The sequence below is a fragment of the Patagioenas fasciata genome, chromosome 2, assembly GCF_037038585.1.
Source record: "Patagioenas fasciata isolate bPatFas1 chromosome 2, bPatFas1.hap1, whole genome shotgun sequence".
Classification (NCBI taxonomy): Eukaryota; Metazoa; Chordata; class Aves; order Columbiformes; family Columbidae; genus Patagioenas; species Patagioenas fasciata.
In genome coordinates this window covers 169226914-169242815 of record NC_092521.1, presented here as the reverse complement: position 1 = coordinate 169242815, position 15902 = coordinate 169226914, and the positions used below count along the sequence as shown (strand labels likewise).

The 15902-nt window shown below is 70.6% G+C and overlaps 1 protein-coding gene across 1 annotated transcript in view; it reads right to left on the bottom strand.

Moving 5' to 3' along the window:
• LOC136099101 (SCO-spondin-like) overlaps positions 1 to 15902 on the bottom strand; it is a 30055-nt gene that overhangs the window by 11639 nt on the left and 2514 nt on the right. Inside the window, exons 9-56 of the mRNA XM_065833058.2 lie at positions 15697 to 15782; positions 15467 to 15589; positions 15222 to 15384; positions 14478 to 14718; positions 14120 to 14258; positions 13890 to 14016; positions 13624 to 13796; positions 13280 to 13501; positions 13025 to 13190; positions 12171 to 12423; positions 11421 to 11601; positions 11071 to 11165; positions 10750 to 11006; positions 10527 to 10661; positions 10230 to 10432; positions 9970 to 10097; positions 9760 to 9869; positions 9359 to 9508; positions 9191 to 9284; positions 8686 to 9086; positions 8291 to 8521; positions 8035 to 8208; positions 7572 to 7808; positions 7333 to 7455; positions 7147 to 7238; positions 6822 to 7047; positions 5774 to 5926; positions 5565 to 5705; positions 5275 to 5460; positions 5040 to 5190; positions 4815 to 4974; positions 4675 to 4729; positions 4482 to 4592; positions 4159 to 4377; positions 3957 to 4054; positions 3597 to 3738; positions 3310 to 3519; positions 3057 to 3222; positions 2901 to 2970; positions 2766 to 2823; positions 2175 to 2303; positions 1891 to 2061; positions 1435 to 1599; positions 988 to 1167; positions 712 to 834; positions 465 to 591; positions 187 to 312; positions 13 to 104 (exon numbers count right to left, since the gene is read on the bottom strand). Coding sequence (XP_065689130.1) covers positions 13 to 104; positions 187 to 312; positions 465 to 591; positions 712 to 834; positions 988 to 1167; positions 1435 to 1599; positions 1891 to 2061; positions 2175 to 2303; positions 2766 to 2823; positions 2901 to 2970; positions 3057 to 3222; positions 3310 to 3519; positions 3597 to 3738; positions 3957 to 4054; positions 4159 to 4377; positions 4482 to 4592; positions 4675 to 4729; positions 4815 to 4974; positions 5040 to 5190; positions 5275 to 5460; positions 5565 to 5705; positions 5774 to 5926; positions 6822 to 7047; positions 7147 to 7238; positions 7333 to 7455; positions 7572 to 7808; positions 8035 to 8208; positions 8291 to 8521; positions 8686 to 9086; positions 9191 to 9284; positions 9359 to 9508; positions 9760 to 9869; positions 9970 to 10097; positions 10230 to 10432; positions 10527 to 10661; positions 10750 to 11006; positions 11071 to 11165; positions 11421 to 11601; positions 12171 to 12423; positions 13025 to 13190; positions 13280 to 13501; positions 13624 to 13796; positions 13890 to 14016; positions 14120 to 14258; positions 14478 to 14718; positions 15222 to 15384; positions 15467 to 15589; positions 15697 to 15782 — 7563 coding nt within the window. The remainder of the gene's footprint in view (positions 1 to 12; positions 105 to 186; positions 313 to 464; positions 592 to 711; positions 835 to 987; positions 1168 to 1434; positions 1600 to 1890; positions 2062 to 2174; positions 2304 to 2765; positions 2824 to 2900; positions 2971 to 3056; positions 3223 to 3309; positions 3520 to 3596; positions 3739 to 3956; positions 4055 to 4158; positions 4378 to 4481; positions 4593 to 4674; positions 4730 to 4814; positions 4975 to 5039; positions 5191 to 5274; positions 5461 to 5564; positions 5706 to 5773; positions 5927 to 6821; positions 7048 to 7146; positions 7239 to 7332; positions 7456 to 7571; positions 7809 to 8034; positions 8209 to 8290; positions 8522 to 8685; positions 9087 to 9190; positions 9285 to 9358; positions 9509 to 9759; positions 9870 to 9969; positions 10098 to 10229; positions 10433 to 10526; positions 10662 to 10749; positions 11007 to 11070; positions 11166 to 11420; positions 11602 to 12170; positions 12424 to 13024; positions 13191 to 13279; positions 13502 to 13623; positions 13797 to 13889; positions 14017 to 14119; positions 14259 to 14477; positions 14719 to 15221; positions 15385 to 15466; positions 15590 to 15696; positions 15783 to 15902) is intronic.

Here is a 15902-nt window from a genome sequence, read left to right as displayed (position 1 = left end):
GTGGACACGTACCGGTGTCGCAGGGCTGGTGGCACTGTCGCACCTCTCGGGGCTCCCCGGCGCAGGGGGCTCCTCCGGCCGCTGCCGCGGGGTTGGAGGGTGACCTGCGGGAAGGTGCCGCGCTGTCATCCCGTCCGTGGGGCAGCGCCATCGCCGTGGGGCAGGGCCTTCCCCCCGGCCCCGCACCTGAACCTCTCCTGCGTCCCCGCGCCGCAGCTGCTGTCACAGCGGGTCCAGGGCGACCAGGCGGACCAGCCGCAGGACACAGCGCAGGACACGTCCTCGCATGTCACCACCCCGTCCTGGCACACACTGGGGACGGACACCGGGCTCAGCTGCGGGAACGGGCGAGGGACATCCCAGAACAGCCCGGGGGGCGCGTCTGGCGAGCCCCCCAGCAGCGCTCGCAGGCAGCGTCGGGGCACAGGCAGGGTGGGGGGCGGGGGCCGCGGGTCGCTGCTCACCACCGGCGACAGCCCTGCAGGAACAGCTCGCCGGGCCGCCGCCGCTCCCGGGGCAGGTGACACTGGCACCGGCTGGCGTTGACGCAGCCGCCGTCCTGCAGGTACAGCCCCGGCGGGCACCGGCAGCCTGCCCGGCGGTGTCCTCTCAGCGCCGCCCAGGGAACCGGTGTCCCCACCCTCTTCGGCCCCCCAGCTGTCACCGTGCAATCTCCTTCTCCCCCTATGTCCCCCCAGCCCCACCACTCACCCTCCTGGCACGGGCTCTGGCAGGTGCTGTTGGTGCTCAGGTCCCCGCAGGTCTGGGGACAGGGGGGCACCTGCCCCCCCTCGCAGTCCCCTGCCCGCACAAACACCATCTGGGGGCCGCAGGCTGAGGAGAAGGATAAGCAGGGATGCTCAGGGATGGGGCACCACGTGTGCCCCCGCCAGTCCCCCGGCCCCCTGTATGGGGCCTCTGTCCCCCCGCACCCCACCCCGTACCTCCCCTCTCGCCCTCGCGGGGGTCGCCATGTCCCCCCGGTACCTGGGGGGTCCCCGCAGGGCTGCAGGTTGCAGGGCTGGATCTGGAGGGGGCCCCCGGGGCAGGGCTGCCCCCCGTTCTTGGGGGGCGGGTCGCTGCAGCTCCGCAGCCGGCTCCGCACGCCCCCCCCGCACTCAACGTCGCAGAGGGACCAGGACCCCCAGGCTGCCCACGCGCCGGGCACTGGAGGGGAAGACAGAGGCAGGGGGTGTGCAGGCACCCCCTGCCCACCCACCCACCCGTGCTGACGCAGAGCTCGGCAAGGTCCCCTCCCCAGGACCCTCTGCCACCCCCTCAGTGGGCATGGGCCCCTGTGCCCCCCACCAACAAGGACCCCCCAGCTGTCGCAGGGTTGGTTGTCCCAGCTCATGAGAGTCCCAGTCCCAGATGATGGGAATCCCAGCCCACGAGGGTCCCAGTCCATGGGGGTCCCAGCCCAGGAGCAGGTACCTGGGCAGGCACGGAGGAAGCAGGCGCGGGTGTCGAGGCGAGGGTGGGTGCAGCCCCCCGCGGACAGGGCCCCCCGCAGCAGAGCCCGCCGGCGCAGGGTGACCCCCAGCCCGCAGGAGCGGCTGCAGGGGCCCCAGCCGCCCCATGGGGACAGGATGCAGTCGACTGGGGGGACAGAGATGGGTGTCAGGGCTGCCCCAGGGGGTCCCCATTCTCCGGTGGTCCCTGGATCCGACCCTTGGACCCCTCAACCTCGTTTCCCCCCAGCCTTAGTGCACCCCAACTTTGATCCCCCGGCATTGTTGCCCCCCAGCCCCGGTGCCCTTCGGGTCCCCAGAGCAGGGCAGGCAAGTGCACAAGTGGCTGGATGCTGTAGGGAGGGGGAGGCACCATTGGCCAGGAGCGGGACACTTTGGGATTGGGGGGCTCCCTCTCTCTGTCCCTCACCCCACGTACCACAGCCGTTCTCGTCGGAGCCGTCGGGGCAGTCGGGGTGCAGGTCGCAGCGCTTCCCAGGGGGCAGGCAGCCCCCGCTGCCGCAGGAGAACTGCTTGGGGGGGCAGGGAGTGGGGGGGCCGCCGGTGGGGGTGGGCCAGGCCAGGGGGCTGGTGGACGTGGCGGGGCTGCCTGAAGAGCGGGCAGAGAGCGGGGCTCACTACAGGCAGGCCCATGCGGGCAGGGCTGGGGGGCTCGGCCCCTCCAGGGACGGGGTCCCCGCAAGACGGGGGGGTCCGGCTCACCACAGCTGGCTTCATCAGAGCCGTCCAGGCAGTCGGGGCGCCCGTCGCAGACCAGGGCCGCATCCAGGCAGCCCAGCACCCCGCAGGTGAACTGGCCCCGCGGGCAGAGCAACCGGGGCAGGGCTGGTCCTGGGGGAGTCAAGAGGGGGGCACAGGGGGCACAGCCCCCTCCCGTGTGTGGGGTGAGCACAGCACCCAGCTCACAGCACCCCTGACCCCACAGCACCCCTGACCCCACAGCACCCCTGACCACACAGCACCCCCGACCACACAGCACCCCCAGCCACAAGCCAGGGTGCTGACTCCCCCTCTCACCCCAGGGACACCCACATCCCCATCCCGCTCCCAGGGGTGCCACATTAGCTGGGGGTCCACGCCTGTCCTCGATCCCCCCCGCCCCGGGATGTCCCTTACCTGGCGGGATCAGTGCCAGGGAGGGCAGTGCTGTGACCCAGGGGAACACCGTGGGGGCGTTCGGCAGAGGGCAGACCCCCGGGGGAGTGGTTCCCATTGGCAGGGTGTCAGGGGGTGTCAGGGGGTGTCAGGGGCCCCCAAAGTCCTGCCCCCCCCACCCTGCCCCACGGCCGATACCTGGGGAAGTGGGCTCAGCGCTTTTCGGAGACAACTGGGTGGCAGTCCCAAGGGACAGCTGTGTGGGGACAGACAGACGTGACTCGCTGCAGCCCCCTGTCCCTCCTCTGCCCCTCCAGCCCCTCCGGGACTCACTGCGGGCGGGGACACCGATGGTGGCTGGGTGCTTGGCCACAGGACACCGGCTACCACGGGGGCCACGGGGCTGCAAGCAGCAGAGCCAGCAATTAGGGGTGACCCACCCCGACCCCTTCGGCCCCCACGGGACCCCCGCCTTGCCGGCACCCGCACCTGGCGCTGCCAGGAGTCCCGCAGGTGGTCTCGTCGGTGCCATCGGGACAGTCGGCGACGCCGTCGCACCGCCGGGACGCCGGGAGGCAGCTGTTGGAGCCCGGGCAGGCGAAGTGGGACGTAGAACACTGCCCGTGTGCTGAGGGGGTCACCGCGGGGGGCAGCCCTGCGCGGGGCAGGCGGGGGGGAGTGTCAAGGGTAGCCCCACGTGGCACGAGATCCCTCAAGGCACCGACCCCCCCACCTGGCTCACCACAGGGCAGCTCGTCGGAGAAGTCCCCGCAGTCGTCGATGCCATCGCACAGGGCACCGTGTGGACCCCCGGGGACGCAGCCCCCGTTTCTGCACTGGAACTCCCCCACACCGCAGGGGCGCTGGCTCGGTGTCACCGGCATCGTCACCGTCACCGCCGGCATCGTCATTGTCATCGGCACTGTCACGACCCCGAGCTGGGCAGGGGGCACTTTGGGGAGAGGGCAGAGGTGGGTAGGGAATGGCTCCCACGGCAGGGGGGTGAAGGGTCTCCCCGGCCCCCTGTACCTGGGGGGCAGCCCAGCAGCTCGGCGCGCAGGACGATGCGGTTGTGGAAGTCCTGGGGGAGGATGCGGACGTGCCGCGCCTGCACCATGCGGCCCAGCAGCCGCACCGCTGGTGTGCCGGCATCCCAGTTACCCTGGAAGAGCTGCGGGGAGCAGGGGGACAGGCAGGGGGTGCAGGCAGGAACGGGCAGAGAGGTGTGCACACATGTGCGTGAGCATCCATGTGCACGGCCCCTGTGTGCACCCACAGCTGCACGTGCAGCTGGTGCCGGCCCCTGCACCCCCCGGACGCCTCCCCCCACCCGCAGTCCCATCCCAGCGCCGGCAGCACCTTGGCCTTGGGTTGGCCACCGGCGGCGACCTCGCGGTAGCCGTGCCAGTGGGAGCCGTCGGTGCTGAACTGTAGCAGGAAGGCGGTGACGAAAGCGTCAGAGGAGCCGGCTCCCTGCACCACCACCCCTGCCAGGGGACACAGCGACATGTGTGGGCACTGCCACCCGCCCCGTCACCCACCCCGTCACCGCTACCGCCGGCAACACCCGGGGGTCCGGACGGGCACCCACCGGTGACGTTGGTGGGTTCCTGTAGGTCCAGTTGCAGGAAGGGGGGATCGGAGAGCAGCGCCGGGTAGGCGTCGTCCGGGGGGGCCCAGCCCCGCAGCTCCTGCCCCGGGTGGCCGCCGTGCAGGCGGGCAGCGTGTGCGGGGGTCCCCGCCTGCGCCGAGGAGGCGGCGAAGCTGCTGTCCGGCAGGGAGGGGGTGCCCAGCGGGCGGTAGCAGGGATCTGCCGGGATGGAGGGTAGGGGCTGGGGGAAATGGGGGGGCACAGCCCCGGGCTCTGCCTGCACCCTGCCCGCAGCCCCGCGGGGAGGGGGGGGTCTCGCTTACCGCCGAGGGGAGGCAGCGGGAAGGTGAGGAGGGGGCTGTCGGGAGGCTCTGCCGGCGTAGCGGAGGGGGGCTGCGTCATCAGCGTGGGGGGGATGGCCGTCCCGTTGTCACCTGCAGCGGGGACAGCCACCGTGCAGCCGCTGCCTGGGTAGGGCACTCATCACCCCCCCAGCCCCCGTGCCCCCCAACTCACCCGCCGGAGCGCAGTAGCAGCAGGAATCCCCGCGGCCCTCCACCAGCACTTGGCCCTGGGGGGATGTCACTGTCACCACCACCGGCACGGAGGGTCCCCCCGTGCCCCGTCGGGGGCTGCCCCAGCCCCCCCGCCCTCACCTGGGGGCAGCCGGCGGTGCGGTGGGGGCAGTAGGGCGAGCAGCGCACGACCAGGCTGGGCAGGCACTGGCAGACGCGACACGGCCCCCCCTGCCAGCGCTCCCCCGGGACGCGCCGACGGCCCTGCTGCTGGCACTGCCGGCACGGAGCCGTCTGGCACCTGCGGGACAGGGGGTCAGCGGGGAGCCCACCCCTCTCTCCGCCCCCCCCCGCCCCCCGCCCCACCTGCGGGCTTTGCGGTAGATGCCGCGGCAGCTCCGGCCGCCGCCGCGCCGGGGGGGGTTGGTGGGGCTGCGGAACGACCACTGCACGCTCTGGACGCCGCAGGGTCCCGGGCACTCGCCCCACGATGACCACTCCGACCAGCCGCAGTGCACTGCAGCACGGGGGGCACCCGGTCAGCGGGGGCACCGGGCCAGAGGGGTCCCCGGCACCCCCCTCCCGCCGCCGCGGGACCCACCGGCGCAGGCAGGGTTGGGGCGGCAGTGCCGCAGCTGCCCGTCCAGGCAGGTGCAGAGGCGACAGTTCAGCTTCACCGGCTGCCCAGGCCGGTACCGGAGCCCCCCCGCCTGGCACGGGCACTCCCGGGGGAACACGCACCGGCCGCCGCTGCCGTCCAGCACCAGCCCCGCCGCGCACCAGCACCCTGCGGTGGGGGGGAGAGTGGGTTGGGGTGCGCCACGGCCGGCCCCTCGCCCACCCCAAGGCAGGGGCTGCCTCGGGGTCTCCGCAGCCACCCGGTCCCCTCACCTGGGCTGCAGGGCCGGTCCTGCCGGCACTTGGCGCCGGCGGCGAGGTCGGCGCAGGACGCGGGGCAGGGGGCGCAGGGCCGGGGCTGCAGCCCCCCCGGGCAGGCGGAGGCGTTGGGGCAGCCCCCGGGCTCGCAGGCGCCTGGGGAGGGAGGAGCGGGGTTACCCCCGGAGCCCACCCGGCCCGCGGAGCCCCCCGACAGCACCCACCCATTTCGAGGCTGGCGGGGGACGCTCCGGGCAGCTCGGCGCAGTGGCGGCCGCCGTTCTGGGGGGGCCGGCAGTCCCGGCGCCGCAGCCGCACCCCCCCGCAGCCCCCCGTGCAGTTGGACCAGGTCGCCCACTCGCTCCAGGAGCCGTCAACTGCGGGCAGGAGGGAGACGGGTGATGGGGGGGCAGCCCCTGCCTGCGCCACCTGCCTACACCTCCCTGCCTGCACCGCCCCGCCCTACCCGTGCTCCCCCCGGAACCCCTGGACCCACAGCGAGCCCTGCGCTGCCCGGGGGGCCCCTGCTCCTGCCCCAGCAGCCCTGGCAATGGGACCCCCCAGGTCACCCCAAGCCCCTGCACAGCCCCGGCTGTGGGACTCCCCGAGGCCCCCGGGTCCTGTTGGCCAAGGGACACCCCAAATCCCCCCAGCAGCCCTGGAGGGGGGAACACCGAATTCCCCAAATCACCCCAGCCATGGGAATCCCCTGGAGCCCTTGGGCAGCCCATTGGGGTGATCTAGGGGAATATTGGGGAGGTCTGAAGAGACATTCGAGTTCTCCAGGGGATATTGGGGTCCGGGGCGGGGGGGGATAATGGTGGCCTAGATGGGGTATTGAGGTGCCTGGGGGGGAGGTATTGGAGTGTCCCAAATTGTATTGGAGCGATCTAGGGAGGCATCAGTATGCTATAGAGAAGTACTGGGGTATCCCTAGAGGGACTGGGAACCCACATCGGAACATCCCACCCACCTGGGCAGCCTCAGCCACGGGAACACCCAAACCCTCCAGGCAGCCCCAACCATGGGAACCCCTAAACTCTCCAGGTAGCCTCAGCCATGGAGTCCCCAAGTCATCCAAAGCGATAAGGGCCACCAAATCTGTCAGGCACCCCAACCATGGGAACCCCCTGGCAGCACTGGTGGTGGGAACCCCCAAATACCTCAGGCAGCCCCAGCTGTGGGAACCCCCAAACACCCCAGCACCCCACCCACGGGAACCCCCTGACCCTCCTGGGCACCCCAGCAGTGGGACCCCCGCACCCCGCTCACCGGGGCAGGCGAGGCGGAAGCACTGCCGCTCCTGCGCGGCCGGCCCGCGGCAGCGGTGCAGGACACCGGGGCGGCGCTGGTGGCAGCCCCGCGCACGCCACTGCAGGCCGGGGCCGCAGGAGAGGGTGCAGGCGCTCCAGGGCCCCCAGGGCCCCCACGCCCCGCAGTCCTGCTCATCCTGGGGGGGGCCCGCTCCAGCCCCGCAGTCTGGCACCCCGTCACACACCTGCGGCACCGGGGTGATGCTGAGCTGGGGAGGGGGCACAGCGCAGCATGGACTCCCAAGTGGCACTGGGAGAGGGGGGGTTTCCCATGCCCCCCATACCTGCTGGAAGGTGACACAGTCGCCCCCACCACAGGTGTATTCAGCACAGGGACCCCCAGTCTGGTTGCTCCTGTCGGCGGGGATGCTGCTCTCTGTGGAGGTGACACAGGGTGGCCATGGTGGGGTGGCTGTTCCCAGCTGCAGGCCACCAACACCTCCTCCCTCCCTCGCTGGGGAACCCCTCACCACAGGCCAGCTCGTCCTCGCCCTGGGGACAGTCGGTGGCACCATCGCAGACCCTTGACATGTTGAGGCACACACCGTCATCGCAGGCAAAGTGCCCCGGGCACGGCGGGATGGCGGTGGAGCCTGCGCCAGGGCCAGAGCAGCGTCAAGGCGTGACGCGGGAAGGGGACACCCGAGAGCATCCCACCACCCTGGCTGCTGCAGGGGGGGACACCAGAGGGACCCCCGCAGGGGCTCACCACAGTGGTCGGTGCTCTCGTCAGAGCGGTCGTGGCAGTGGGGGACACCGTCGCAGAGGTGGCCGTAGGGAACGCAGCCGGTGCCGTGGGCGCAGGGGAAGTGGCCGGGCTCGCAGCCGCCGGCGCAGCCCAGCTCGTCGCTGCCGTCGCGGCAGTCGGCCTCGCCGTCGCAGAGCCAGCCCCGCGGCGCGCACTCCCCGCTCCCGCACGTGAAGGCGTAGGGGCCACATGCTGGCACTGGGGGTGGCGGGTCACCGTGGGGTGGCAGGTCACCGGGTGGTGCCTACCCCAGCGTCCCCATCGCACCCCCATCCCCGCCAGGTGCCACCCTGGCGCAGAGCACGGGGCTCCCGGCAAGTCCCCCATGCTGGCACCGGGGCTGTGGGGAGCTGTGGGGGAGCTTAAGGGGTCCCTGGAGGACTATGAGGGGGTCTGTCTGCCCCACGGCACCGCTGCCCCTCACCTGCCGAGCCGTTGGTGGGTGCGGTGGGCACGGCAGCGGGCAGAGCTGCCGCACACCCCGCCGGGCTCTCATCCCAGCCGTCCCTGCAGTCGTGGATGCCGTCACAGACCGCGGATTCACCAATGCAGGAACCATCGGGGCAGGGGAGCTCCCCGGGGCCGCAGGTCACCCGGTCTGGCGGGGACACAGTCCCATGGGGCAATGATGCTGCAGACCTGGGATGTGCAGGGGGTGGCCCGGCCCCACAGCCCCTCACCTGGGCAGAAAGCTTCATCGGTGCCATTGGTGCAGTCGCGGTGGCCGTCACAGACAGCGGATGGGGACAGGCACTGGGTGTCGGGGCACTGGAAGTGGCCGGGGGGGCAGCCGCAGCCGCGCTCGTCACTGGAGTCGCCACAGTCGTCGCGGCCGTCGCAGCGGTGAGGGTACGGCACGCACCGGCCCACCGCGCAGCGGAACTCCCCCGCCCCACAGCTCGGGCTGCAGCCTGCGGTGGCAGCGGTCAGAGACCCTCACCGTGGAGCAGAAACCCCCACGGATGGGGGCTCAGACCCCCTTGCCATGGGGCACAGCTGGCCTGCAGCTCGCTCCTGCACCCTGCTGCTCTGGGACCCCTGGGCACAGCAGTGGGGTGGCCACGGGGTCACTCACCTGCCTCGTCCGAGTCGTCAGCGAAGCCACAGTCCAGCTCCCCATCGCAGACCCGTTCGGGGGGCAGGCAGCGCCCGCTGGCACAGCCAAACTCGGGGGGCACGCAGGTTGGGGGGGCGCAGTCGCTCTCGTCGGAGCCGTCGCTGCAGTCGCGGACGCCGTCACAGCGGGCGCCCCAGGCCAGGCACTGCCCGCCAGCACAGCGCGGCTGGTGCGGGGCGCAGCGCGGGGCGCACACCTCGTCCGAGCCGTCCCCGCAGTCCTCCTCGTTGTCGCAGACCCAGGCGCCCGGCACGCAGCGCCCGTCGGCGCGGCAGGAGAACTCCCACTCGGCGCAGGACGGCGCGGCTGGGCAGGGCTCCGGCGAGGACGGGCAGCGCCACTGACCCGCTGCACACGTGCTGTGGGGATGGGGACGGCTCAGCCCTGGCGTGTTCTCCGCCGGTGTGGCATCACCGTACTGGTGGGTGCCGGATGGTTGGGCCAGCGTCGTGCTGGGACTCACCAGTTCTTGCAGCCCTGCTGCACTGCGGCACCAGCCGGGAAGGCGAAGCCGTCCCAGAAACATGGGCACTCGATGGGCTTGATGCAGCTGCCATCTGCAGCAGAGATGGGAGGAGGCGTCAGCCCCACAAGAGCCCCACGCCAGCCCCACGCCGTCACCAGGGCTCACCGTGCAGCACAGTCCCCGGGGGGCAGAAGCAGCCCTCCAGGCACAGCAGGCCCTGGCAGTGCTCGGGAGGCTCCCGGCCGAGGCTGCGGCAGCTGGGGGGGCAGGGGGGGCCACAGGCGCTGTACTCCAGCCCCCGGTCGCACTGCAGGGCTGGAGATGGGGGATGAGGCCAGGCGGGGACCCTCCACCCCACAGCCGCCTGGCCCCACTCCCTCCCCAAGGCCCCACGGCAGCTCCTGCACCCTCTAGCATCCCAGACCCCCCAGCCCCATCACTTGTCTGGATCAGCCATGGGACAAAACTCAGAGTCCAGCACAGCCCGTGGGGCGCAGCTCAGCCCCCAGCCCGGACGCCCTTGGGACAGGAATGGGGACAGGGACGGGGAGGGGGCGGTGGCTCACGGCACAGCTCCTGGCTCCGCCATCGGATGTGGATGCCGCGCCGGCCGCACTCCTCGGCGTAGGCGGCGATGGCCGTGCACAGGCACTCGCAGTCTCCCCCGGAGTCGCAGCTGTGGGGAGCAGGGTGGTGGCACCGGGCGCAGTGGGACGGCAGTGGAACCCCCCAGCTGCGGGACCCCGGCACAGCCCCGAGTGGGGGCCAGCACTTACCCACAGGCGTCGAAGACGCACCAGTCGTAGAAATGCTGGCACGGCACCGCGTCGTGGCACGGTGCGAAGAGCCGCTGCCAGAGCACGCTGCAGCGCCTGCGGGCCCACGGCGCCCGGTGGGGGCTTTCCTGGGGGGCCAGCGCTGCCATCAGATGCCACCCACTGGCCAGCCAGGCGCCAGGGCTGTCCCCTCACCTGCCACCCCCCAGCTCCAAACAGCCACCCTGGTTCCCCCTCTACGTCCTCGTCCCCATGCTTACGGTGCAGGGGTGCTGGGTGTCGGCACTGTTGACCTCAGGGCAGAGCAGGCTGAGGCGCCAGGAGTTGCCAAAGAGCTGGGGCGTGGGCTCCAGCACCCCTTGCCGGCTGGTGAAATCGTTCTCGGCATCGCCGTCGAAGTTCCCGCAGAGCCCGGCCACACGGCCCCGGTGCTGCGGCTCCAGCTGCACGTACACCCGCGTGCCTGGGACAGCACGGCGCTCAGCACCAGTGTCCCACCGCAGCACGGCCAGCCCAGGGACCCCCCGGGGGACCCCGAGCCCCCGCGTGGGTCTCACCTCCGTCCCAGAGCACCGCCAGCCCCAGGCGGGAGAGCAGGAGGAGGAAGAGGCCAGCGCGCTCCAGCGTCAGCCCGGACCCGCTGTAGACTTTGGGGGGTCGGACCGAGACCCCGTTCACTGTCACGTCCCTCCCTGCCAGGACAGGGCTGTCAGGGGTGGGGACCCGCGGCACGTCCCCATCCCCATAGGGGACCCACCCTGGGCCCCGCCAGCCCCTCACCCCGCAGCATGTGCACGATGGTGTTGCCCATCACCACCACCACCGACTTGGTGCAGGTGACGCCGCTGGTGCCGCAGGGGACATTCTCAGCAGTGACAGCAAAGAGGCCGGTGACCTCGCGTGCCAGCAGGTACTCGCAGTCCCCCAGGAAGGAGAAGGCTCGCCCGTCGAAGGTGATGTAGTGGGGGTCCCCAGTGGCGATGCAGGTCCCTGCACACTCCTCGTGGCCGCAATGCCAGCGCTGCCCCCGGCACACGCTGCGGGGACAGAGCTGAGCGCTGGCACAGCCATGGCACCCCCGGGGTCTGGGGGGAGTCTCACCAGGTGTTGCAGTCCCGGACAATGGTGTCATTGGGCTGGTACAGCCGCCCGCCGTGGTGGCAGGGACACTCCTCTGGGGACACACAGTGCCCATCCTGCTGGCACAAGAACCCCCGAGTGAGCTGTGGGGCACAGGAGGCTCTGGGCAGGAACCAGCAGAAGGGCTGGGACCCCCCAGTGCCCCTTACCAACCCTCCACACCCACATCCCTGATGCTCCATGGTCCATGGACCCCTGCCACCAATGCCCATGTCCCCTGGCCACTCAGCCCCCAGAGCCCCATGCCCAGCTCCCCCAGCCTGCCGCTTGCCCAGCCCCCAGCCCTGCCTCCCTGGAAGGGGGTCACTCACCAGGAAGAGGGTCCCTGGGGGGCACACGCAGCCGTCAGCGATGCCGGCACAGGTGCCGTTGGGCTCGGTGCTGTCGCAGCGGCGCAGGCAGGACCCCGGGACGTGAACCAGCCCCCGGGGGCAGACGGCGGCCACGGGACAGGGGGCTTCAGCACAGCGCCAGGAGCCCCCAGTGCAGGTGCTGTGGGGAGGGGATGCAGTGAGGGCAGCCCCCCAGCACCCCCCAGCCTGGGGAGCCCACAGCCCAACTAGTCCCACATCGAAGTTCCTGTATCCCCAGTGCCCATCCCATCCCACCCTATCCCATCCCTACCCCTCCCCATCCCATCCCATCCCATCCCATCCCATCCCATCCCATCCCATCCCATCCCTTCCCTTCCCATCCCACCCCATCCCATCCCATCCCATCCCATCCCATCCCATCCCATCCCATCCCAAGCCCCCTCCCCAGGCGAGGTGCTCCATGCTCTTCTGGGCTCCACACTGTTGCCCAGAGCAGGGTACACCCCGCCAGCTGCTCCGGGGGTCTGGGCTCTCCAGCGGTGACACTGAAGCCTCATGGCAGGGACATTCAATGAAAGCCACCTATCCCGTGGTGCTGTCCCAAACGGGCCGTAGGGGGATTTCATCAGACGTCACCCACCATTGCCACATCCCGCAGCTCCAGACCAGCATCTCCCGTCCTGCCTGGCCCCTGCCACCCACCATGTCCCCTGCCCGGTCCTTGCCGTGTCCCTGGGCACCACGCACCAGGCGTTGCAGCCGCGGCGGATCCGGCTGCCGGGAGGGTGGAGCTGGGCGCCGTGTTGGCAGGGGCAGGCGCCGGGCAGGACGCACTGCCCGTCCTCGGCCAGCACCAGCCCCGCGGGGCAGCGGCAGCCGGGGACGCAGAGCCCGGCCAGGTCGGGGCAGGAGCCGCCCCCCGGCAGGCGCAGCTCCGCGCAGCTCCGGCCGCAGGGACGGCCGCACTCCTGGTACAGCTGCCCCCCGGCGCACGGCCCGGCTGCAGGCACAGACGTGGGGGTGTCACCAAAGCTGGGCCCCTGCCGCGGCCCACTGTCTGACCCCAGCACCCGGCCCTCCCTGCTGTCCCCAGGCATGTGGTGGCAACATCCCCATCCCAATGCATCCCATCTATCCTGTCCCACCACATTCATCCTGTCCCATCCTTCCCTGTCCCACCATATCCATCCCACCCCATCCCATATATCCCATCTGACCCCATCCTGTCCCACCCCATTTCATCCACCCATTCTAATCCATCCAGCCCATCTGTCTCATCCATCTCATCCCATTCTACTCCATCCCACGCTAATCCATCCCATCCCATCCCATCCCATCCCATCCCATCCCATCCCATCCCATCCCATCCCATCCCATCCCATCCCATATATCCCATCCGACCCCATCCTTTCCCACCCCATTTCATCCACCCATCCTCATCCATCCATCCCATCTGTCTCATCCATCTCATCCCATTCTACTTCATCCCATCCTAATCCATCCCATCCTAATCCATCCCATCCTAATCCATCCCATCCTAATCCATCCCATCCCATCCCATCCCATCCCATCCCATCCCATCCCATCATCCTGCCCAGCACCGCAGAAGCTCTGGTTCCTCCAGGCGAGCGCGGCTCCCTCCTGGGCGCACCGCCGGGCGTAGGCAGCCAGTGCGGGGCAGAGGCAGCGCTGCCCGTCCCGGCAGGTGCAGGCATCGCGCAGGCAGAGCTGGAGGAAGGGCTCCAGCTCCACGACCTGGTGGCAGGGCTGGGGGCAGGACGGGCAGGTTGGACCATGGCACTGGCACCGGGCGCCAGGTGCGTGGCTGCCCAGCCAGGGCAGGGCCCCCGCGGCACCTGGAAGGCAGGGCCATGCAGGACGGCGCAGGCGGCCTCAGCCAGCTCCCGCTGCCCGGCAAAGGCACCGCAGGGCTCCAGGGGGAAGGGGCTGAGCTCGGGGCAGCTGCTGGACACTCGGTACTTGTTGGCAAAGGCGGTTACGCTGGTCTCCACGTCACCCATCGGGGTGGTGAACTCATCCTGCTGGTTCCAGTTGTAGGTGCCACAGAGCCCCCGCACCTGCCGTGTCAGTGCAATGTGACTCATGATGGACCCCCCTGGGCCTGCACAGCCGCATCCCAGCCTGGATCTGCCACTGGGCACCACCACGGCAGCGTGGCACAGCCAGGGACCAGGCTCACCCTGTTGGCGAAGGCAGGCTGGAGGGTGATGTAGGCAGTGGGCGTCTCCAGGCCCCATAGGACGTGGGCCCCGAAGGTCTGGAGCAGCAGGAAGGAGGAGGATGCCTGGCGAACATTCAGGTCCGCGCTAGTGAAGGGCAGCGTCACCTCCCGCTCGTCCACCACCACCTCGCCTGCACCAGGAGAGCAGGGGGACATCAGGGCATGACCACCAGGCTGGCACCCACCACCACCCCCTGGGGCGCAGGGACAGTCCCTCGGGTCACCTGTGCCACGGAGGCGGGCGGAGGTCTGGCGGGTGCTGACGGAGAGGGACCGGAGGCAGCCAAGGGGCTGGTGGCCATCACAAGCCTCGTGCTCCATTGTGATCAGCAGCTGCCCCTCCACAAAGTCCTGTGGGGCAGAGACCCCGCTGACCCCCTGCACTGGGGTCCACCAGGGCAGAGTCCCCCCAGGACGGGTCCCCACTGTCCTGGTCTCTGCAACTGCCACCCACCTGCACCAGGGTGTAGGCACAGGCGCCCAGGAAGGAGAAGCGCCGGTGGTCGAAGGTGATGTAGTGGCGGCCCCCCAGCACCGTGCACTCCCCCGGGCACCGGTCCTGGCTGCAGAGCCAGTGCCCGCCCTGGCACGTGCTGTGGGCACAGGAGGGGACCCTGGGCTCACCGAGCAGGGGACACCACAGCCACTGCTCCTCCCAGCATGCCAGGCGCGGATCCACAGGCACTTGCCCCCCACCCCAAAACCCAGGACATGATGGATGTCATGCCCATCTGTAGGGTTCAGCCCTGGTGGGCGCAGGGACCCCAGTCCAGCGGCACAGGATCAGGCCCCCGCACGCTGGCGCCGCTCACCACTGGTTGCAGCGCTGGCGGATGGTCTGGCCCGGAGCGTAGCGCTGGTGACGGTGGTGGCAAGGGCAGGCGCTTGGGGGGACACAGAGCCCCCCATCCTCATAGAGCCCCGGCGCACACTCGCAGCCACCGGCGCAGTCCTGGTGGCACGGCCCGTCCTCGGCGCTGCCCACGGCCGCGCAGCTGGCGGGGCAGGAGGACACGCAGTCCGAGAACCGCTGTCCCACGCCGCACGCCCGCTCTGCCAGGACAGAAGCCGTGCTCAGCACCGGTGGGCACAGCACCCACTGAGGGGTGCACACCCAGGCCTTTGGGGTGCACGTGACCAAGGGGCGCAAGCAGAAATCCTTGGGGTGCACACAGCCAACAGATGCATGCAGAAGCACGTGGGGTGCACCTAAGTGAGGGGCGTACGAGACTGAGGGTCTATGTACAAACCTTTGGGGTGCACATGACAAAAAGGTGCACACAGAAAACTTTGGGGTGCACAGGACTGATGAGTGCACACACAGGGGTGTGCACAACTGAGGGTGCACCCAAAAGCCTTCGGGGTGCACAGGAGTGATGGGCGCATGCACAAGTAAATGAGGGGTGCAGGCACAAACCATTGGGGCGCACAACGCAGCGGGAGCCGCCAGCACCGAGGGGACATGGAGCAGCAGTTGGGGGGGACAGGGAACAGCGGCTGGGGGGGACAGGGAGCAGCAGCAAGGGGCTCTGTGCTGGAGCCCCCCAGGTCCCTACCGCAGAAGCCCGGCCGGCGCCAGTCAATGTAGGTTTGGTGCTGGGCACAGTCCCGTGCGTAGGCAGCGAAGGTGTCGCAGGCAGCAGGGGGTGGCGCCAGCCCGGTGTCACCGTCCCGGCACAGCAGCTCCAGGCACGCAGCGTAAAAGCCACTGGGGTCGACCTGGCACAGGGGCGGTGGGTGAGGGCAGCGGGACCGGCACCCCCGGCACCCCGAGCCCCACATGGCACCGGCTGCCCCTCACCTCGCCGTGGCACTGCCGGAATGGCTCGGCCAGCAGCTCCCCACACACGGTCTCGGCCACCTGCCGTGCCGCATCGCCCATGGTGCAGCTGGGGCCCAGTTCTGCCGCGTCCCTGCAGGGGGGCTGAGACCAGGAGGGACCCTTAGAGCCAGGGCACCCCCAGAGGGACCCCCAACGGGACAGGGGGGTTGGCAGCCCTGGCCCCTCAGTGCCTGGCTCTACCCTTGTACCTCAGAGCCGCCATCCAGGATCTTCCAGGAGTTGCCAAAGCTGGCGGCAAAGGCAGCCACGTCCCCAGTCGGCTGCAGGAGATCATCTGGAGGCACAGGGAGGGCTGGGACAGGCGAGGGGACACAGCACCCCCCGCACGGCCACCCCTGCACTGCGCCTGCCCGACTCCCCAAGTGCGGGGATGGCAGGGACGCCACTGGTGAGG